This window comes from Pristiophorus japonicus, chromosome 15, assembly GCF_044704955.1.
Source record: "Pristiophorus japonicus isolate sPriJap1 chromosome 15, sPriJap1.hap1, whole genome shotgun sequence".
Classification (NCBI taxonomy): Eukaryota; Metazoa; Chordata; class Chondrichthyes; family Pristiophoridae; genus Pristiophorus; species Pristiophorus japonicus.
In genome coordinates this window covers 56,929,769-56,953,967 of record NC_091991.1, presented here as the reverse complement: position 1 = coordinate 56,953,967, position 24,199 = coordinate 56,929,769, and the positions used below count along the sequence as shown (strand labels likewise).

The 24,199-nt window shown below is 45.0% G+C and overlaps 1 protein-coding gene across 1 annotated transcript in view; it reads left to right on the top strand.

Moving 5' to 3' along the window:
- LOC139281485 (polyglutamylase complex subunit TTLL1) overlaps positions 1 to 24,199 on the top strand; it is a 52,762-nt gene that overhangs the window by 14,612 nt on the left and 13,951 nt on the right. The window contains exons 3-6 of the mRNA XM_070901657.1: positions 10,124 to 10,304; positions 18,300 to 18,434; positions 19,056 to 19,164; positions 23,261 to 23,404. Coding sequence (XP_070757758.1) covers positions 10,124 to 10,304; positions 18,300 to 18,434; positions 19,056 to 19,164; positions 23,261 to 23,404 — 569 coding nt within the window. The remainder of the gene's footprint in view (positions 1 to 10,123; positions 10,305 to 18,299; positions 18,435 to 19,055; positions 19,165 to 23,260; positions 23,405 to 24,199) is intronic.

The window sequence follows — 24,199 nt, the reverse complement described above, 5'->3', positions numbered from 1 at the left end:
AGGGGATTTCAATATGAGAACAAATTGACTGCCTTTTACTGTGAAATGTGTACACGTATCGTGGACAGAAGATTGTCGAATGAATGCATTATGCTTTCATCTGCTAGTCTCACGAGTGATTCTGGACTAAGTGCTGTGCAGTAACCTTCTGCACAGCACATGCGCAAATCCAGCTTCGGGGTCAGGATGCCATCTTGTCAGGCAACATTCAACAAAGCAGCACAGAGAAGGAGCATGGCGGGAGTTTTGGAGCCGGAATGTGGTGGAGACAGTCAGGGGCACGAGTGCTGTGATCAGGACCCAGTAAGTCGAGGGTCGGCGTGACCTCCCGTGGTCCGAAAAATTCTCTGGTCCGGCACAAGCTAGGTCCTGAGGGTGCCAGATTAGAGAGGTTCGACCTGTATAACAATTTAGAAGTCTGGGCCTAGGAAATAATTTCTACAGAGATTTTTTAAAATACTCACATTTAAATATACGTTTTATTTTTTGAAGTGTGAAGTTGCTATGTCGACAAAGTAAATGCATGAGCATAAGTAAACGTGGAAAATTGTTAAGTAGAGGACTAGTCCAATCTGTTAAAAACATTACACCTTCAATTGTTCTGCAGTGGTACCATAATGTAATGATTTTGCCAGTGAACTATGTAATTATTAGAGCTCCCTGTAGTGGCAACAGATGGTACCACAGGATTTTAATTTTCTTGATAATGCATTCAAACTTGGCAGGTCCTGCCACTCCTCCAAAAAATAGCAGTTCTCAGATCTTGTACCTTGTACTTTTCAGCCTCTAATCAGGACAGTAAAAATAGATTTCCAAATGTAAGACAGAGTTTGAACCTGTTTAGTAAATACATTGAAATATTTGAATTTCGAGTGATGGAAGTTAAGGTCTACAGCAGAAATCTGCACTTCTGGATTATAATGGGATCTGCATGGATCAAACAACCTTTCCTTGGTGATAATTTAAAAATGTTTATTTTAAACTGTTTTTAAGTTTTCCATTGTATAAGCACCTAGTTGGTAACAGACAAGATTTTTTTCTTCGCAAGCAGGAAATGTCTGGTCACTCAAAGGGTTTAAAGTATTTATGGAACAGCAGCTGTTCGTTTTGTTTTCTGTTTCTAGAAGGACACACAGCTGTTCAACATTCTTTGATGCCAAAACAAAAAAACAGTTATCAAATCTAAATATAATGTCAACGCTGTCCTGGAGGTATTTGTTGCTGTGTTACTTTTGTTTCACTCCTTTCAGTTTTTAATTCTTTTAACATTCCCCAGAAGTTAGAAACATAGAAACATAGAAAATAGATGCAGGAGTAGGCCATTCGGCCCTTCGAGCCTGCACCACCATTCAATAAGATCATGGCTGATCATTCACCTCAGTACCCCTTTCCTGCTTTCTTTCCATACCCCTTGATCCCTTTAGCCGTAAGGGCCATATCTAACTCCCTCTTGAATATATCCAATGAACTGGCATCATCAACTCTCTGCGGTAGAGAATTTCACAGGTTAACAACTCTCTGAGTGAAGACGTTTCTCCTCATCTCAGTCCTAAATGGCCTACCCCTTATCCTAAGACTGTGTCCCCTGGTTCTGGACTTCCCCAACATCGGGAACATTCTTCCTGCATCTAACCTGTCCAGTCCCGTCTGAATGTTATATGTTTCTATGAGATCCCCTCTCATCCTTCTTAACTCCAGTGAATACAGGCCCAGTCGATCCAGTCTCTCCTCATATGTCAGTCCTGCCATCCCGGGAATCAGTCTGGTGTACCTTCGCTGCACTCCCTCAATAGCAAGAACATCCATCCTCAGATGAGGAGACCAAAACTGAACACAATATTCCAGGTGAGGCCTCACCAAGGCCCTGTACAACTGCAGTAAGACCTCCCTGCTCCTATACTCAAATCCCCTAGCTATGAAGGCCAACGTGCCATTTGCCTTCTTCACCGTCTGCTGTACTTGCATGCCAACTTTCAATGACTGATGTACCATGACACCCAGGTCTCGTTGCACCTCCCCTTTTCCTAATCTGCTGCCATTCAGATAATATTCTGCCTTTGTGTTTTTGCCACCAAAGTGGATAACCTCACAGTTATCCACATTATACTGCATCTGCCATGCATTTGCCCACTCACCTAACCTGTCCAAGTCATCCTGCAGTTTCTTAGCATCCTTCTCACAGCTCACACCGCCACCCAGCTTAGTGTCATCAGCAAACTTGGAGATATTACACTCAATTCCTTCATCTAAATCATTGATGTATATTGTAAATAGCTGGGGTCCCAGCACTGCGGCACCCCACTAGTCACTGACTGCCATTCTAAAAAGGACCCGTTTATCCCGACTCTCTGCTTCCTGTCTGTCAACCAGTTCTCTATCCACGTCAGTACATTACCCCCAATACCATGTGATTTAATTTTGAACACCAATCTCATGTGTGGGACCTTGTCAAAAGCCTTTTGAAAGTCCAAACACGCCTCATCCACTGGCTCTCCCTTGTCCACTCTACTAGTTACATCCTCAAAAAATTCTAGAAGATTTGTCAAGCATGATTTCCCTTTCATAAATCCATGCTAACTTAGACTGATCCTGCAACTGCTTTCCAAATGCGCTGCTATTTCATCTTTAATAATTGATTCCAACATTTTCCCCACCACTGATGTCAGGCTAACCGGTCTATAATTCCCCATTTTCTCTCTCCCTCCTTTCTTAAAAAGTGGTGTTATATTAGCTACCCTCTAGTCCATAGGAACTGATCCAGAGTTGGTGGAAAATGATCACTAATGCATCCACTATTTCTAGGGCCACTTCCTTAAGTACTCTGGGATGCAGACTATCAGGCCCTGTGGATTTATTGGCTTTCAATCCCATCAATTTCCCTAACACAATTTCCTGACTAATAAGGATTTCCTTTAGTTCCTCCTTCTCACTAGACCCTCGGTATCCTAGTATTTCCAGAAGGTTATTTGTGTCTTCCTTCGTGAAGATAGAACTAAAGTAATTGTTCAATTGGTTTGCCATTTCTTTGTTCCCCATTATAAATTTGCCTGATTCTGACTGCAAGGGACCTACGTTTGTCTTCACTAATCTTTTTCCCTTCACATATCTATAGAAGCATTTGCAGTCAGTTTTTATGTTCCCAGCAAGCTTCCTCTCATACTCTATTTTCCCCCTCCTAATTAAACCCTTTGTCCTCCTCTGCTGAATTCTAAATTTCTCCCAGTCCTCAGGTTTGCTGCTTTTTCTGGCCAATTTATATGCCTCTTCCTTGGATTTAACACTATCCTTAATTTCCCTTGTTAGCCACAGTTGAGCCACCTTCCCCATTTTATTTTTACTCCAGACTGGGATGTACAATTGTTGAAGTTCATCCATATGATCTTTAAATGTTTGCCATTGCCTATCCACCGCTAACCCTTTAAGCATCATTCGCCAGTCTATTCTAGCCAATTCACGTCTCATACCATTGAAGTTATCTTTCCTTAAATTCAGGACCCTAGTCTCTGAATTAACTGTGTCACTCTCCATCTTAATAAAGAATTTTACCATATTATGGTCACTCTTCCCCAAGGGGCCTCGCACAACAAGATTGTTAATTAGTCCTTTCTCATTACACATCACCCAGTCTAGGATGGCCAGCCTTCTAGTTGGTTCCTTGACATATTGGTCTGGAAAACCATCCCTAATACACTCCAGGAAATCCTCCTCCACTGTTTGCTACCAGTTTGGTTAGCCCAATCTATATGTAGATTAAAGTTGCCCATGATAACTGTTGTACCTTTATTGCATGTTTCCCTAATTTCTTGTTTGATGCTGTCTCCAATCTTCCTACTACTGTTTGGTGGTCTGTACACAATTCCCACTAACGTTTTCTACCCGTTGGTATTCCGCAGCTCTACCCGTACAGATTCCACATCATCCAAGCTAATGTCCTTTCTTACTATTGCGTTAATTTCCTCTTTAACCAGCAATGCTACCCCACCTCCTTTTCCTTTCTGTCTATCCTTCCTGAATGTTGAATACCCCTGGATGTTGAGTTCCCAGCCTTGGTCACCCTGGAGCCATGTCTCCGTAATGCCAATTATAACACCAGACTGATTCCAGGGATGGCTGGGCTGTCATATGAGGAGAGACTGGATCAACTGGGCCTTTATTCACTGGAGTTTAGAAGGATGAGAGGGGATCTCATAGCAACATATAAGATTCTGACGGGACTGGACAAGTTAGATGCGGGAAGAATGTTCCCGATGCTGTGGAAGTCCAGAACCAGGGGACATAGTCTTAGGATATGGGAAGGCCATTTAGGACTGAGATGAGGCAAAACTTCTTCGCTCAGAGAGTTGTTAACCTATGGAATTCCCTGCCGCAGAGAGTTGTTGATGCCAGTTCTTTGGATATATTCAAGAGGGGGTTAGATATGGCCCTTACGGTTCAGGGGATCAAGGGGTATGGAGAGAAGGCGGGAAAGGGGTACTGAAGGACTGATCAACCATGATCTTATTGAATGGCGGTGCAGGCTCAAAGGGCCGAATGGCCTACTCCTGCACCTATTTTCTATGTTTCTATGTTTCTATATTTGTTAATAGCTGCCTATGCAGTTAATTCGTCCACCTTATTATGAATACTCCTCGCACTGAGGCACAGAGCCTTCAGGCTTGTCTTTTTCACACACTTTGCCCCTTTAGAATTTTGCTGTAATGTGGCCCTTTTTGATTTTTGCCTTGGGTTTCTCTGTCCTCCACTTTTACTTTTCTTCTTTCTATCTTTTGCTTCTGCCCCCACTCTACTTCCCTCTGTCTCCCTGCATTGGTTCCCATCCCCCTGCCATATTAGTTTAACCCCTCCCCAACAGCACTAGCAAACACTCCCCCTCAGACATTGGTTCCAGTCCTGCCCAAGTGCAGACCGTCCACTTTGTACTGGTCCCACCTCCCCCAGAACCGGTTCCAATGTCCCAGGAATTTGAATCCCTCCCTCCTGCACCACTCTTGATCTTAGCTATCATGCTATTCCTACTCACTAGCACGTGGCACTGGTAGCAATCCTGAAATTACTACCTTTGAGGTACTACTTTTTAATTTAACTCCTAGCTCCCTAAATTCAGTTTGTAGGACCTCATCCTGTTTTTTACCTATATCGTTGGTACCTACATGCACCACGACAACTGGTTGTTCACCCTCCCCCTCCAAAATATCCTGCAGCCGCTCCGACACATCCTTGACCATTGTACCAGGGAGGCAACATCCCATCCTGGAGTCTCGATTGTGACCACAGAAATGTCTATCTATTCCGCTTATAATAGAATCCCGTACCACTATAGCTCTTCCATTCTTTTTCCTGCCCTCCTGTGCAGCAGAGCCCCCACGGTGCCATGAACTTGGCTGCTGCTGCCCTCCCCTGGTGAGTCATCCCCCCCAACAGCACCCAAGATGGTGTATCTGTTTTGGAGGGGATGACCTCAGGGGTCCCCTGCACTACCTTCCTTCCACTGCTCTGCCTGAAGGTCACCTGTTCCCTATCTACCTGAGTAACCTTTACCTGCGGTGTGACCAACTCATTAAACATGCTATTCACAACATTCGCAGCATCGCGGATGCTCCAGAGTGAATCCATGCGCAGCTCCAGTGCCGCAATGCGCTCTGTCAGGAGCTGCAGCTGGATACACTTCCCGCACATGTAGTCGTCAGGGAAGCGTCCCTGGCTTCCCACATAGCACAGGAGGAGCATGACACGGGTATGGGCTCTCCTGCCATGACTTAACCCTTAATTCATTTAATTTGGCAACAATGCCAAAGTTTTCTTACTGATAAAGGAAAAGAAAAAGAAGAAAAACTACTCACCAATCACTTGGTGACGTCACCCTTCGATTTCTTTTTACTTCTTTTTTGCCTTCTCTCCCTGCTGCAGCTGCACCAGCTAGCTCCTCCTCCGACGATGGGCCTTTTAAGGGCCTCCCCTGGACTCCCGCTGCTCGGACTTCCACTCCTCTTCCGACGTTGAGCCTTTTATGGGCCTCTCCCCGACTCCCGCTGCTCGGATAGGGTTTGATTCCATAGATACTGTGAACCTTCTACCCCCTTGGACACGTGGCTACTTTTCATGTGTGCACTATTCAATCATGGGAATTTCACAGTCAACCCTGACCTCTCACCCAGCATCCAAACAAGCCCACTTCCAGCAGAGATCACTGGATAGTGCTCACAAACAGGAGCCCAAGCACTTATTTTCTCCCTCTTCCTAGCGCAGTAACATTGAGGTCAATTGTAGCTTCTCACTGCTACGTTGGCTGATGTCAACTAACTCAGCAACCAGCAGAGACAATGGATTGAACCTGAGACTTTCCTGATCTGCATGACACGGTGGATTTACCCATTGAACTGCTATAGCTTCATGCCAAGGATTTTCCCTAAAACTGAGTCAATACTTTAAGGCAAGTTTCTCTGACCCTTAAGCCTAGGAATTGCAAATTTTGCAACAATGTGATTAGAAGAACATAAGAACATAAGAATTAGGAACAGGAGTAGGCCATCTAGCCCCTCGAGCCTGCTCCGCCATTCAACAAGATCATGGCTGATCTGGCAGTGGACTCAGCTCCACTTAACCGCCCGCTCCCCATAACCCTTAATTCCCTTCTTGGTTAAAAATCTATCTATCTGTGATTTGAATATATTCAATGAGCTAGCCTCAACTGCTTCCTTGGGCAGAGAATTCCACAGATTCACAACACACTGGGAGAAGAAATTCCTTCTCAACTCGGTTTTAAATTGGCTCCCCCGTATTTTGAGGCTGTGCCCCATAGTTCTAGTCTCCCGACCAGTGGAAACAACCTCTCTGCCTCTATCCTGTCTATCCCCTTCATTATTTTAAATGTTTCTATAAGATCACCCCTCATCCTTCTGAACTCCAACGAGTAAAGACCCAGTCTACTCAATCTATCATCATAAGGTAACCCTCTCATCTCCGGAATCAGCCTAGTGAATCGTCTCTGTACCCCTTCCAAAGCTAGTATATCCTTCCTTAAGTAATGTGACCAAAACTGCATGCAGTACTCCAGGTGCGACCTCACCAATACCCTGTACAGTTGCAGCAGGACCTCCCTGCTTTTGTACTCCATCCCTCTCGCAATGAAGGCCAACATTCCATTCGCCTTCCTGATTACCTGCTGCACCTGCAAACTAACTTCTTGGGATTCATGCACAAGGACCCCCAGGTCCCTCTGCACTGCAGCATGTTGTAATTTCTCTCCATTCAAATAATATTCCCTTTTACTGTTTTTTTTTCTAAGGTGGATGACCTCACATTTTCAGACATTGTATTCCATCTGCCAAACCTTAGCCCATTCGCTTAACCTATCTAAATCTCTTTGCAGCCTCTCTGTGTCCTCTACACAACCCGCTTTCCCACTAATCTTTGTGTCATCTGCAAATTTTGTTACACTACACTCTGTCCCCTCTTCCAGGTCATCTATGTATATTGTAAACAGTTGTGGTCCCAGCACCGATCCCTGTGGCACACCACTAACCACCGATTTCCAACCCGAAAAGGACCCATTTATCCCGACTCTCTGCTTTCTGTTAGCCAGCCAATTCTCGATCCATGCTAATACATTTCCTCTGACTCCATGTACCTTTATCTTCTGCAGTAACCTTTTGTGTGGCACCTTATCGAATGCCTTTTGGAAATCTAAATACACCACATCCATCGGTACACCTCTATCCACCATGCTCGTTATATCCTCAAAGAATTTCAGTAAATTAGTTACACATGATTTCCCCTTCATGAATCCATGTTGCATCTACTTGATTGCACTATTCCTATCTAGATGTCCCGCTATTTCTTCCTTAATGATAGCTTCAAGCATTTGCCCCACTACAGATGTTAAACTAACCGGCCTATAGTTACCTGCCTTTTGCCTGCCATCTTTTTTAAACAGAGGCGTTACATTAGCTGCTTTCCAATCCGTTGGTACCTCCCCAGAGTCCAGAGAACTTTGGTAGATTATAACGAATGCATCTGCTATAACTTCCGCCATCTCTTTTAATACCCTGGGATGCATTTCATCAGGACCAGGGGACTTGTCTACCTTGAGTCCCATTAGCCTGTCCAGCACTACCCCCCTAATGATAGTGATTGTCTCAAGGTCCTCCCTTCCCACATTCCTGTGACCAGCAATTTTTGGCATGGTTTTTGTGTCTTCCACTGTGAAGACCGAAGCAAAATAGTTGTTTAAGGTCTCAGCCATTTCCACATTTCCCATTATTAAATCCCCCTTCTCCTCTTCTAAGGGACCAACATTTACTTTAGTCACTCTTTTCCGTTTTATATATCGGTAAAAGCTTTTACTATCTGTTTTTATGTTTTGCGCAAGTTTACTTTCGGAATCTATCTTCCCCTTTATTGCTTTCTTAGTCATTCTTTGCTGTCGATTAAAATTTTCCCAATCTTCTAGTTTCCCACTAACCTTGGCCACCTTATACGCATTGGTTTTTAATTTGATACTCTCCTTTATTTCCTTGGTTATCCACGGCTGGTTATCCCTTCTCTTCCCGCCCTTCTTTTTCACTGGAATATATTTTTGTTGAGCACTATAAAAGAGCTCCTTAAAAGTCATCCACTGTTCCTCAATTGTGCCACCGTTTAGTCTGTGTTCCCAGTCTACTTTAGCCAATTTTGCCCTCATCCCACTGTAGTCCACTTTAGTCCATAGTACGCTCGTTTGAGACACTACTTCCTCACCCTCAATCTGTATTACAAATTCAACCATACTGTGATCACGCATTCCGAGAGGATCTTTTACTAGGAGATCGTTTATTATTCCTGTCTCATGACACAGGACCAGATCTAAGATAGCTTGCTCCCTTATAGGTTCTGTAACATACTGTTCTAAGAAACAATCCCGTATGCAGGCTACCCCGTGCGATTTGATTTGACCAATTGATATATAGGTTAAAATCCCCTATGATTACTGCCGTTCCTTTTTCATATGCCTCCATTATTCCCCTGATTATTGTCCGCCCCACCGTGAAGTTATTATTTGGGGGCCTATAAACTATGCCCACCAGTGACTTTTTCCCCTTACTATCTCTAATCTCCACCCACAATGATTCAACATTTTGTTCATTAGAACCAATATCGTCTCTCACAACTGCCCTGATATCATCCTTTATTAACAGAGCTACCCCACCTCCTTTCCCTTCTTGTCTATCTTTCCGAATTGTCAGATACCCCTGTATGTTTAATTCCCAGTTTTGGCCACCCTGCAACCACGTTTCAGTAATGGCCACAAATCATACCCATTTGTAATGATTTGTGCCGTCAACTCATTTACTTTGTTTCGAATGCTGTGTGCGTTTAGATAAAGTGTTTTAATACAAGTTTTTAAACCATGATTTTTAGTTTTGACCCCTCCTGCAGCCCCTTTATATTCATACATATTGTCCCTTCCTATCACCTTGTGGTTTACACTTACCCCAGTGCTACTCTGCTCTGTTGCCTCCTGTCTTTTGCATTCTTTCTTGGGGTTCTGTTCATCTGAGCTCTCACCCACTCTAACTAGCTCAGATCCCGCTCCTGGGTTCCCATCCCCCTGCCAAGCTAGTTTAAAACCCTCCCAACCGTACTATCAAAACCACCGCGAGAACATTGGTCCCGTCTCTGTTGAGGTGTAACCTGTCCGACTTGTATAGGTCCCACCTTCCCCAGAAGCGGTCCCAATTGTTCAGGAAACTAAAGCCCTCCCTCCTACACCAGCGGGAGAGTGGAGAGCACCAGTTCCAACTGTCACAGGACGGGAGAGTGGAGAGCACCAGTTCCAGCTGTCGCAGGAGAGAGAGTGGAGAGCACCAGTTCCAACTGTCACAGGACGGGAGAGTGGAGAGCACCAGTTCCAACTGTCACAGGAGAGAGAATGGAGAGCACCAGCTCCAACTATCGCAGGACGGGAGAGTGAAGAGCACCAACTCCAACTATCGCAGGAGAGAGAGTGGAGATTGACATTGTTCTACCCAGTTGTTTGGTATAAGTTACAGGTGGTATTTTTACATTGACACAGTCGGATTGTGATGCATCTGGTTTTACTGTTATACAAGTTGCATGCTTCAAGGATCCATTTTTGTTTTTAAAGATTTTGTTCCAGTTACATTTATGCTCCCGGCAGACTATAATATGTTTGTGGAAGAATTTAGGAGGAATCCATCCAACACCTGGATCATGAAGCCCTGTGGAAAAGCTCAGGGAAAAGGAATATTCCTTATCAACAAGCTGTCGCAAATCAAGAAATGGTCTCGTGACAACAAACCCTCTAAGTGAGTAGAAACACTGAATCTTATTTTCGTATATTTAAATAAACTCCATGGGGACTTGGGGGGGTCATCCATGGAACTTATACAAATATACTAAAATAAGACGCAGTGGAGTTGGTTCATTGAAATTTCAGGAGTTATGCTCGCAATGCACCCTGGATAACTTAGAATGATTTTTTTAGGATATAGTTATTGCCAGTAACAGCTGAGACTAATAGAAGTGAGGAACATTTGATTCTGGAGTGCTGACACATTGTATACCAATTACTGGAGCTGGGAAAGAATTTTTCGAGTGCTTGTTTTTGCTTTATTTTCCATAGACAATGTTGGACTTGCCCCAGAGAGCTGCCAGAATCTTCCAGCCCTACAAGTGTGGAATTGGAAGTGTCAAAATGGCTCTAATTGACAGCAGGTCGGAATCCCGCTCCAAACCTGCCTCCATGAGAGTTTCTGACCTGTCAGATCTGCATGCGGATCGTAGACCCGACAGCAAGCAGCGGGCTAGTCAATTAAGTTGTTAAGATGCAGTTGAATACTACTTAAGAGGATTAAAAGCAGGCACTTACAGTTTTACCAAACTTTTGATGAATTTGCCGTCCCTCAGGGAACACGCCAGGTTAGTGGAGTCGGGTTCTCAGTGACTCTCTATTGCTTTGGCTAGTTGACAGTTGCAGAAGTGGTACAAAAGCTACCATTTAACAGCTGTTCACTTTCCAATGTCAGAAGCTGAGCCTTCAGGATTTGGAAGAAACTTTTGAGCTGTATGCAGATTGGAAGTGTTTGCAGTGAACTCTCTATTCACTGTCACCTCCTTCAAGCAATCTCTCTTACCTTTGACAGATCGCTTCTGTAATTTCAACCCCACTGCTATCTACTCCAGCAGCATCAGTGCCCTTGAAAAAATATAATCTCAGAATCCCAGCCCCAACACCCACATCACTAGGCATACCAGCATCACTAACAACAACACCTACCTTCTCCGCAATCACCTGATGCGGCACAGGACACAGGGCATCAGCATCCGACCACATTGATGCCTGGGTCCCCAGGAATGGCCTCACCATGACCATATTTACTTCACTTGACACTGTAAACCCTGGCTGCAACATGACGTGTCGGGTTAGCTCCACCCCATACCAGCTCCATAAAGCATCCCTGCAATGCCCAGGCCATTCCTTTCATAACCAACACCATTGTGCAGGGTACCCTTATGTCTGACCATTCACTACCACTCATTAAGCCACTTCCAAAGGTGCACACAGATCTGTCCAAGAACACAAAGTGTTCAAAATAAAGATTTCAATGTTTAATAACACATTAGCAGAAATCTACATGAGCATTGACTAAAACCCAAGTGCCTACCCTTGTGTGTTGTTAGTTGGTATGATTGGACAGGATGAGGGTGAGTGTGAGGGGTGGCTAGTGAGATGTGGAAGTGATAATGTAGATAGAGAGAGAGAGGGATACATGGAGGTGCAAGGTAAGTTGGTGTGAGTAAGGATGTGCAGAAGTAGGTAGGGAAGGCAGAGTGATGGGGATGTGATGAGTGCCACGGCCGGATGAGGTTGAGTGTGGCTTTGCAGTAATGTTTTTAATATGTCCTTACTATATAGTACAAATGCACACGAGGCCCATACTGCAGAGAAGGTCACTCTGTGACCAGTAACCTTTATTTGCCAGCATTGAAGTGGAGAAGATGGGTGGAGCTTCCCCTTTTATACCTGAAAGTCCAGGTTAGGAGTGTCTCCCATAAGTTGACCATCTAGTGGTCAGTGTTCTCACGGTGTACAACTGAGGTCAGTTTTTACATGGATTACAATGACAGTAGAATACATGACATCACCTCCCCCCCAAAGTCTTATTGGGATCACAGGTTAAGTCTCTCTGGTGGTTTACGCTCGCTTGTAGAGCGCCTGAGTTGGGGCTCCAGTTGTTGGGCGCTGGCCTGAGTGTCTGCTGTTTGCGGTGCCTCAGGCCTGTCCGGACTGCCCACAGTGACTGGGCTCTCCTCCACTTGGTTCCGGTGTTCGGTCACCTGTGGTGGAGATGAACTCTACATCGTGTTCTTCCTCTGCTTCTTCTATGGGGTTGCTGAACCTCCTTTTCGTTTGATCCACGTGTTTGAGGCAGATTTGTCCATTGGTAAGTTTAACTACCAGAATTCTATTCCCCTCTTTGGCAATCACAGTTCCTGCGAGCCATTTGGGCCCTGCAGCGTAGTTGAGGACAAAGACAGGGTCAATGACATCAATACATCGCGCTCTCGCATTCCCATCATGGTAGTCACATTGTGACCGGCGTCTGCTCGCAACAATTTCTTTCATAGTGGGGTGTATAAGGGATAACCTGGTTTTGAGCATCCTTTTCATCAGCAGCTCTGCGGGTGGAACCCCTGTGAGCGAGTGTGGTCGGGATCTATTGGCCAACAGGAGGCGTGATAAGCGGCTTTGTAGGGAATCCCCTTGGATTCTGAGCATCCCCTGTTTGATTATCTGCACTGCTCATTCCGCCTGGCCGTTTGAGGCCGGCTTGAACGGTGCCGTTCTGACATGGTTGATACCATTTCTTGCCATGAAGTCCTGGAATTCAATGCTTGTAAAGCACGGGCCATTGTCGCTGACCAAGACGTCGGGTAGACCATTTGTGGCGAACATTGCCCGTAGACTTTCTACCGTGGCAGAGGATGTGCTTGAATTGAGAATGTCACACTCGACCCATTTGGAATAGGCGTCTACTACAACCAAAAACATTTTTCCCATGAAAAGACCTGCATATTCCACATGGATGCGTGACCATGGCTTGGCGGGCCAGGACCAGGGGCTAAGGGGGGCTTCCCTGGGCGCATTGCCCAGCTGGGCGCACGTGTTGCACCTGTGAACACAAAGTTCCAGGTCTGCATCTATCCCTGGCCACCAAACGTGTGACCTGGCAATTGCCTTCATCATGACAATGCCTGGTTGCTCATTGTGAAGTTCTCGGATGAACGCCTCTCTGCCCATCTGGGGCATGACTACTCGGTTTCCCCATAGTAGGCAACCGGCCTGAATCGAGAGTTCATCCTTGCACCTGTGAAATGGTTTAAATTCCTCAGGGCATGCCACATACGTGGCTGCCCAGTCCCCATTCAGGACACATTTCTTCACTAAAGACAGTGTCGTGTCTCTATTTGTCCAGACTTTGATCTGACGGGCTGTCACGGGTGAGCCTCCGCTTTCGAAAGCTTCAACAGCCATGACCATCTCAGCAGCATGCTCAGTTGCCCCTTTGATGGTGGCTAGTGGGAGCCTGCTGAGTGCATCGGCACAGTTTTCAGAGCCCTGTCTGTGCCGAATTGTATAGTCATAGGCGGCTAACGTGAGTGCCCACCTCTGTATGCGGGCCGACGCATTTGCACTTATGGCCTTAGTGTCGGCCAAAAGGGACATTAGGGGTTTATGATCCGTCTCCAGCTCAAATTTCCTGCCAAACAGATACTGGTGCATTTTTTTTACAGCGTATACACATGCAAGCACTTCCTTTTCTACCATCCCGTGGCCCCTTTCTGCCTGGGACAGACTTCTGGAGGCATAAGCTTCCGGCTATAACTGACCCTTGGCATTCATATGCTGCAACACACACCCGACCCCATAGGACGACGCATCGCACGTTAACACAAGTTTCTTACATGGGTCGTATAGCGTTAACAGATTGTTGGAGCATAACAAATTGTGTGCTCTGTCAAAAGACCTTTTCTGGCTGTCCCCCCAGACCCATTCGTGACCTTTGCGTAGGAGCATGTGTAGCGGCTCTAACAGCATGCTCAATTTGGGAAGAAAGTTACCAAAATAGTTCAGGAGCCCCAGGAATGAGCGCAGCTCCGTCGTGCTATGGGGTCTGGGTGTTCTCTGGATCGCTTCTGTTTTGGACGCAGTAGGTCTGATCCTGTCTGCTGCTAGAATCCCCAGGAATTCTACCTCTGTAGCTAGGAAAACACTCTTCGCCTTTTTCAGTCGCAGAGCTACCCGGTCCAGTCTGCGTCGCACCTCCTCCGGGTTGTGGAGGTGTTCTTCAGTATCGCAACCCGTGATGGGGAAGTCATCTTGAAAAACCACCGTCCTTGGAATCAACTTGAGGAGACTTTCCATGTTTCGTTGAAAGATCGCAGCGGCCAAGCGAATCCCGAACGGACATCTGTTGTACTCAAACAACCCCTTGTGATGGTGGTCAGCTTCTTCGACTCACTCGCCAGCTCCTGGGTCATGTAAGCTGAGGTAAGGTCCAATTTTGAAAAACGTTTGTCACCAGATAACGTCGCAAAAAGGTCCTCCACACTCGGTAGTGGATACAGGTCTTGGAGTGACACCCGATTGATGGTGACTTTGTAATCACTACATATCCTGACTGACCCATCCACCTTGAGCACCAGCACAATCGGGCTCGCCCAGTCACTGAATTCGACTGCGAGATGATGCCTTCCCTCAGCTGGTGGTCCAATTCGCATTCTATTTTTTCCTGCATCACGTACGGCACCGCTCTAGCCTTGTGGTGTACTGGCCTGGCGTCCGGGTTTATGTAAATCACTACCTTGGTCCCCATGAAACTGCCAATGCCGGGTTGAAATAGTGAATCAAATTTGTCCAGGACCTGTGAGCATGATATTCGCTCCACAGATGAAATTGCATTGACTTTGCCCCATTTCCAGTTCATGATAGCAAGCCAACAGTGCGGGACCGTCCCCCGGGACAATCCAGAGTGACAACCTGTTCTCCAAATCTTTGTGGGTCACGACTATCGTGGCGCTGCCTAGCACTGGAATGATCTCCTTTGTATATGTCCGTAGCTGTGCGTCAATCGGCAATAATTTTGGCCTCCTGGCCTTGGATGCCCACAACTTGTCGAACTAATCAGGGACTAGCTGGCCCCCATGTCTAGCTCCATTGATACTGAGATGCCATTGAGGAGCACGTTCATCATTTTCGGTGGAGTCCTGGTGTATGAACTGTATATGTGCTTCACATTAACTCGCTGAACTTCAGCTTCCAGCGATTTCCCCCAGTGTCCATTTGGCCTCGTAGGGCTTACATCGGGCCCGTCCTCCTCATGCATCAACCTGGCTGCAGGCTTCCTGTACATACGTGCCAAGTGACCGCTGATGTTGCAGTTTCTGCAGGTATATTGCTGATACCTGCAAGCTCTGGCTGTGTGTTTGCCTCCACACCTCCAACATGAGCCGTTGTTGGAAACAAAAGGTCCATTACCAGTCGATCATCTCTGGCTGTCTCTGTAACTGTCCTTAAACGCACCATTGACAGGTGTTGATGGCCCCATTACTGGCCGCAATGTCCCTTGCGAGGCCATGAATCGCCGTTCAGCTAGCCATTGTCTCTGTTGAATTCCCCCTTTGGGTTCGACTACATGCTCGGGCATGTCCAATTGCCCCTGTCTGCCTGGAGAACTGTGTGCCGCGTTAACAATGTTGACTCCCTGTCCATTTGCTGCATTTAAACCAAGATTTTTGTCAAACATCATTCTGGTCTCTTCCTCCCCTGAGATAAATGTCTGGGCCATCAAAGCCCCCATTTCCAGGGTCAAGTCTTTGGTCTCAATCAGTTTCCTGAAAACCCCAGCGTGCCCGATGCCCTCAATAAAAAAGTCTCACAGCATCTCCGCTCTGCATGCATCTGGAAACTTACATAGGCTCGCCAGTCACCGGAGATCTGCCACGAAGTCTGGAACGCTTTGCCCTTCTCGCCGCCGGTGCGTGTAGAACCTGTGTCTCGCCATGTGCATGCTGCTCGCTGGTTTAAAATGTTCCCCGATCAACTTACTGAGCTCTTGAAAAGTCTTGTCCACCGGCTTCTCTGGCACTAGAAGGTCCTTCATCAGGGAGTACGTCCTGCATCCACAAACCGTCAGGAGATGAGCCCTGCGTTTGTCGGCCGAATCCTGTCCCAGCCATTCCTTAGTGACGAATCTTTGCTGTAGTCTCTCAATAAAATCGTCCCAATCATCACCAACACAGTACCTCTCGTCTGTGCTGCTAGTGGCCATGTTCGCATGGTTTAAATCCTAGTTTCTCGTCGCCAATAATATGTCCTTATTATACAGTACCAATGCACACGAGGCCCATACTTGAGAGAAGGTCACTCTGTGACCAGTAACCTTTATTTGCCAGCACTGAAGTGGAGAAGATGGTTGGAGCTTCCCCTTTTATACCTGAAAGTCCAGGTTAGGAGTGTCTCCCACAAGTTCACCACCTAGTGGTCAGTGTTCTCACGGTGTACAACTTAGGTCAGTTTATACATGGATTACAATGACAGTTGAATACATGATAGTTTTGTGATCCACTGAGATTTTTGAAAGGTTTGTGCCACTGCATCCAGGTCCTTCTGACGACATCCCTGCTTGTGCCCTCCTGTGCAATATGCAACCCAGGCTGCGTGGGGTCCTGGTGAGGTACCTTCTGCCCATTGAAAAGGAAGAGAACTTCCCTAAGCATCTGGAGGGAGTCATGGGAGAGCCTGGGTGCAGCCATGCACCTTTGTTCAGTGTCTGTCAGTGTTTGCAGCACCTCAATGCTGTCGAGCTCTGACAGAAGAATTGTCAAAAAAAGTTGGCAATGGTCCCTTTAAGAAAACTAGCTGATGACACGTCATCAGGTGACGTCATCAGACAAGTTTCCTGTTAATTGGCCGGGAACCCCGCAGAGCTATCATCTGGGAGCGCATTTCCCACACACCACCGATGCCACCCGCTCCCGTTGGCGAAATCGCGGCCGGCATGTGGGACTTTGAGACCCCTGGGATATTTTTCCCAACCGAAAGTGAGAGGAACAATGGACCCGGTATGGGATTCCCAATGGACAGACCTTTGCTTACCATTGTAATGGAGGAGGAAAAAGAGCGGGAGAATATAAGGGAAAGAGGAGTAAGATAGCATATGAAGAGGATGTGCCCTTCAATATATTACCCCCCAAGACTACACAGGTCCTAAGAAGACTTTAGTGAGGAGCTCTGTGTTAGAAGAATGTGCTTCACCAAAGACACAACAGGAAAATTGAGCCAACTACTACATGAAGAACTGTGGCCACAGATTTCTGACTATACTATGAAGACTGAATCCGTCATCATTGTGCATTTCTTATTACATTTTCCCTGCAATTCCCACCACAAATGCTGTTTGCAGCTGTTGATGGCTTTTTTCCCCATCACATCACACTATTCCATGCACTATCTCCCACCCAAAAGGAAATAAGAAAAGAAAAAGACAGAGGAACAAAAGAGGACAGAAGGAGAACTAAAAAGAGACACCCACTGAACACGGAAATTGTTTCTCCCCATTTACCTTACAAAAAAAACACTAATAGCTTTGAACACTTCTATCAGATTACCTCTTAACTTTCTTTGTTCTAATGAAGAAAGCCCCATTTTCCCCAATACCTCCCTATAACTAAAGGTTCTCATCTCTGATATAAATTTAGTGAATCTCTTTCAGAACCTCTCCATGGCTTTGACATCCTTTCTCAAGTAAGGCACCCAAAATGAGACCCAATGACCCTGATTAATGTTCTCTAATTTTTTCCCCCTGCACGGGCCCTTAAATTTGCACAATATCTTTTCCAACAGTCGCAGCTGGTGAGCGCCCTGCAGGGGACCTCGCGATCTGTAGGGGTAACATTGGCCCTGATATTGCTCCCTTTCCATTGCCCAGGCACTGGACAGGCAGAATGTCCATTTAGTAGGCCATTCCATTCGTATGGCTCAGTCACATCCCATTACAGGACTTTGCACCTGGAATTGGTGGCAGGAACACAAATACTTTAAAGGCTTGCAGTAGGAGAGAAGGCGCTAGAAAACCCAAAGGTTTATTGGATCCGTGTGAAAAAAGTCAGATTTATCTTTTGGGCCCTTTTTACCTTGCTGCATGGCCCTCTTCGACCCTCCAATCTGAGAAGACCCAGATACAAAGCCCACCACCAGCTTCTTGGGGTGCCACCATTGATGTTCATTTCTTTTGCAGTTTTGTGACTACGCCTTCCAAGGAAAATTATGTCATCTCCCTCTACATAGACAGTCCATTACTAATTGGTGGGAAGAAGTTTGACCTCCGTTTCTATGTGCTGGTGACCTCAATTCGTCCGTTAAAATGTTACATGTAAGTGCAATAGATTTCAAACCTCAACCACTTTATTTTCAGATAACAATATTGCATGTTATTAACTTTGATCCATGGATGCAAGACATTCATCTTTAGAACACAGACGTCCATTGGAAGCTCAGATCATATAAATCTGTTGCTAATGTTGAGCTACAGATATCTGACAATGGTAAGACAGAAGTAGCCTTAGGTATAGAACCTGTGGGGTCGATTTAACCCCCTTTCCCACTTGGTGGGAATGGTGAGTGGGAGGGCCAACTCTAACAGCTTTACCATGGCGGGAGTCCATGGAGTGGCCAGCAGAGGTAAGTTTCAAAATTTTTATGTGGAATTCTTGTAAATCAGAAGGGGCAGGAGTGCTCCCTGGGCCCCACAAGGGCTCCTTGAGACTTTCCAGCCGTTGGGGCAAGATGACAGGATCAAGAATGCAACTTTATCTTAACACTTGTAAACTATAGCCGGGTATTGTTTTTATGTTTTCTAAGCTACAGATACCTAAAATCATAAGGATGGATTTACCCTTTGGGTAACAAGCTGGAGTTATTTTTTTTTAATGTGGTACCAAAGTCTTTATTTGTCTTCTGCATTTTATCATTGAAAGTAATTTTTTTTTTCTAGGTACAATCTGGGTTTTTGCCGCTTCTGCACCGTTAAATACACTCCAAGCACCAATGAACTGGACAACATGTTTGTGCATCTTACAAATGTTGCTATACAGAAACATGGGGTAAGGCCTGGTTACAATAAAAAAAACTTCACAGTGCTCGTCATCCGTCCCTGTGGCAACTTTCTCCCCAACTCTCAGTGTTGCAGGCAAACCTCCCAACGGCAGTTTTGAAACAGGGAAATGTCAAGAGCTAGTATACATGTGATCTGGATTTTCCCAGAGAGGTCAAGAGACTTGTATGGTATACCGTTCCTTTTATGTATAGCTACAAGACTGTAGTCCCACAGTGAGTGGAGAGCAAAACATAACTATATGCCTGTAACTCCCCACATAGTGAGTTCTTGAGCTAGCAAACAGAGCCGATAAGATTCTCCACAGGGAAGGAGAGAAAGTTGCATCGTCTCAATTGATTGGAGTTTGGGTTGTAGATAGGTTATTGAACTTTAATGGGCCAGTTTTGCAAACCTGCCCTGATTAGCAAGGCTCTACCCTGGGAGAGCTGACTGTCACAAAAAATGTTTTCTATCGTTTTATATTTTATTTTAGGGAATTAGCCAGCCATGCATAAGGAGAAATTGTGAGACCCCAACCAGCAGCACAAACTCAGAAAACTGGCTCCTGAGTTTCTTCTACCCACTCACCTTGTGCAGTCTTCTTGAAACACACATAAGAACATAAGAAATAGGAGCAGGAGTAGGCCCCTCGAGCCTGCTCTGCCATTCAATAAGATCATGGCTGATCTGATCTTAGCCTCAATTCCACTTCCCTACCCTCTCCCCATAACCCTTGACTCCCTTATCGTTCAGAAATCTGTCTATCTCCACCTTAAATATATTCAATGACCCAACCTCCACAGCTGTCTGGAGTAGAGAATTCCAAAGATTCACGACCCCTCTCTGAGAGAAGAAATTTTTCTTCACTTCTGTATTAAATGGGCGACCCATTATTCTGAAACTTTGCCTCCTGGTTCTAGATTCCCCCATGAGGGGAAACATTCTCTCTTCATCTACCCTGTCAAGCCCCCTCAAAATCGTATATGTATTAATAAGATCACCTTTCAGTCTTTTAAACTCCAATGTCTCAACCTTTCTTCATATGACAACCTGTAGAATTCTCTGCTGCAGAAAGTTGTTGAGGCCAGTTCGTGAGATATATTCAAAAGGGAGTTAGATATGGCCCTTACGGTCAAAGGGATCAAGGGGTATGGAGAGAAAGCAGGAAAGGGGTACTGAGGTTGAATGATCAGCTATGATCTTACTGAATGGCGGTGCAGGCTCGAGGAGCCTAATGGCCTACTCCTGCACTTAATTTCTATGTTTCTCTGTTTCTAACCTCTTCATCTCAGGTATCAACCTAGTGAACCTTCTCTGAACTGCCTCCAAAGCAAGTATATCTCTCCTTAAATAAGGAGACCAAAACTGTACGTAGTACTCTAGGTGTGGTCTCACCAACGCCCTGTACAGTTGTAGCAGGACTTCCCTACTTTTATACTCCATCCTCTTTGCAATAAAGGCCAACATTCCATTTGCCTTCCTAATTACTTGCTGTACCTGCATACTAACTTTTGGCGCTTCATGTACAAGGACTCCCAGGTCCCTCTGTATGGCAGCATTTAGTAATCTCTCCCCATTTAAATAATAATTTTTTATTTTTCCTACCAAAGTAGATAACCTCACATTTTCCTACATTATACTCCATCTGCCAAATTTTTGCCCACTCACTATATCCTTTTCAGATTTCTTGTGTTCTCCTTACAATTTGCTCTCCCACCCATCTTTGTATCATCAGCAAACATGTTACATTACACTTGGTCCCTTCATCCAAGTCATTAATATAGATTGTAAATAGTTGAGGCCACAGCACTGATCCTTGTGGCACACCACTATTTACAGTTTGCCAACCTGAAAATGACCCATTTATCCCGACTCTCTGTTTTCTGTTAGTTAGCCAATCCTCTATCCATGCTAATATATTACCCCCAACCCTGTGAGCAGTAACTTTTTATGTGGCACCTTATCGAATGCCTTCTGGAAATCCAAATACACCACATCTACTGGTTCCCCTTTATCCACCCTGCTCGTTACATCCTCAAAGAACTCCAGCAAATTTGTCAAACATAATTTCCCTTTCATAAAACCATGCTGACTCTGCTTGATTGAAACATGCTTTTCCAAATGTCCTGCTACTGCTCCTTAATAATGGACTCCAACATTTTCCCAAAGACAGATGTTAGGCTAACTGGTCTATAGTTTCCTATTTTCTGTCTCCCTCCTTTCTTAAATAAGGACGTTACATTTGCAGTTTTCCAATCTGCTGGGACCTCGCCAGAATCCAGGGAATTTTGGTAGAATACAACCAATGCATCCACTATCTCTGCAGCCATTTCTTTTAAGACTCTAGGATGCAGGCCTTTAGGTCCAAGGGACGTCCACCTTTAATCCCATTTGTTTGCCTAATACTTTTTCTCGAGTGATAATGATTGTTTTAAGTTCCTCCCCTACCCCAATAGCCCCTTGATTATCAATTATTGGGATGCTTTTCGTGTCTTCTATCATGAAGACTGATACAAAATATTTGTTCAAAGTCTCTGCCATTTCCCTGTTCCCCATTATTAATTCCCCAATCTCATCCTCTAAGGGGCCAATGTTTACTTTAGCTCTTCCTTTTATATACATGTAGAAGCTCTTACTGTCTGTTTTTATATTTCTTGCTCGTTTACTCTCATAAGTTATCTTCTCTCTCTTTATCATTTTTTTAGTCATCCTTTGCTGGTTTCTAAAAATTTCCCAATCCTCTGGCCTGCCACTATTCTTCGCAACATTGGATGCCTTTGTTTTCAATTTGATACCATCCTTTACTTCCTTAGTTAGCCACGGATGGTTCATCCTTCTCTTAGAGTCTTTCTTTCTCACTGGAATATATCTTTGCTGAGAGTTATGAAATATCTCCTTAAATGTTTGCCACTGCTTTTCGACCGTCTTACCCTTTAATCTATTTTCCCAGTCCACTTTAGCCAAATCTGCCTTCATACCTTTGTAATTGCCTTTATTTAAGTTCAGACACTAGCTTCCTCACCCTCAAACTGAATTTGAAATTCTGCCATGTTATGATCACTCTTCCCAAGAGGATCCTTCACTACGAGATCATTAATTAATCCAGACACATTACACATTACCAGATCTAAAATAGTCTGCTCCCTGGTTAGTTCCACAATGTATTGTTCCAAGAAACCATCCCGCATACATTCTATGAACTCTTCCTCAAGGCTACCTTTGCCAATTTGATTTGTCTAATCAATATGAAGATTAAAATCACTCATGGTTATTGCCGTACCTTTCTTACAAGCCTCTATTATTTCTTGATTTATACTCTGTCCTACAATGTGGCTACTGTTAGGGGGCCTGTAGACCACTCCCACCAGTGATCTTCTGAGCCAATATCATTTCTCACTACTGCACTTCTCATCCTTTATTAACAGAGCTACTCTACCTTCTTTTCCAATTTGGCTATCCTTCCGAAATGGCAAATACACCTGAATATTCAGTTCCCAGCCTTGGTCACCTTGCAACCATAGTTATTCATAGCTGAGAAAATTGCTCCAAACCTCTGCCAATATTAATTTAGTCATCCTTCGCAAATAGTAGCCTGGAACAACTCCAATTCACACTCCTCCCACTGGAATAGGCAGAATGTTACTGCTCTAGGTGATGTTGAGATCAGGGACGCATCAGATCACATGCTTAAAATTCCAATATGCTGCCCCCAATTCTTTGGAAAAGATTTTTCAATCAATTATTTTTCTGAACTTTGTGTTGATGTAAGTGAGGAACATACATGCCAAGAACAAGATAATTTTTCCATTTTTTGTCCTGCTGTAAGATGCAGCATGGATGAGATGGAACAAAAGGTTCTCTTACACTGTGCTTTAACCCCAACCTCAAAAGACCATCCCTGCTTCACAGTGAGCGATCCTTTTCCCATACCACCATCATTGGCTTCTCTGAATACAATTACTAATTTGGTGTCAAGTACAGGTAATAGCAAATGATGGGTAATTTTGTGACAGAAATTCATGTTCATTGCGAGCTACTTTAAACTCTTACTGTGAGCACTGGCAGAAAATTTAAAAATTATGTTCCTCTTCTATTTTTTAAAGGATGACTACAATCCCATTCATGGTGGGAAGTGGACTGTGGCAAATTTGAAACTCTACCTGGAGAGCACACGGGGAAAGAAGGTCACTGATAAACTGTTTGATGAAATTCACTGGATGATTGTACAATCACTTAAAGCTGTAACTGTGAGTATAACTTTGACATTTAGCAACTATCCAGAGGAGGAAACGGGTACAGGTAGTTGTGAAATGAAAATATTAAAAAGGACACTTGGTACATAACCAACTCTGTGGGGAGATTTTAACCCCCCAAACCAGGTGAGTTTGGGTCAGGTGGGATGTGAAATTTTAAAAATCTCTAACCCAAACCTAAGCTGCCTGCAACCCACCAACTTTTGGTTTTAATGGAGGCAGGATGGGGCGGTAGGGTGGTGGGGTGAGGCAACCAACCCACTCCCAGGAGATGGGTTGGTCATTTAAATATTACAATACAGCCCAGAAGAGGCGAGGGCCCAGGGGTAGCACGGGCCAGCCCACATTGCAATATGTGTGCGCACTAGGTCCGTGCAGCAGAGCTGATCTCCAGTTGTCTTGGTTAATCCTTGTTATGTTTGGAATAACTCCACGAGGCTGTGTTGTAAACTTAAACCGTTGTGACCTTAGTCTGTTTAATATAGCTCCAAAGTGAGGCAGCAATGTGGTGGCCTGCCTTTTATACCTGCTTGCACCAGGGTACACACAGGTGACCCATAGGTCTCCCACTGGTGTGCCCTCTGGTGGCAAGTCTTACACACAGGTGAGGTTCACATACATAACATCACTTCCCCCCAAAGTCTTGAGTACAAGTTATTTACAGGTTGAGGCGATCTGGCGGTCTGCGTTCCCTGGTCGATCGCCTGAGTTGACATCCTGGCATGGGTGAGTTGGTCACGTCATCGCTGCACGGGAGCTCGGCTGGTCTGGTCGGACTGTCGGGCAAGG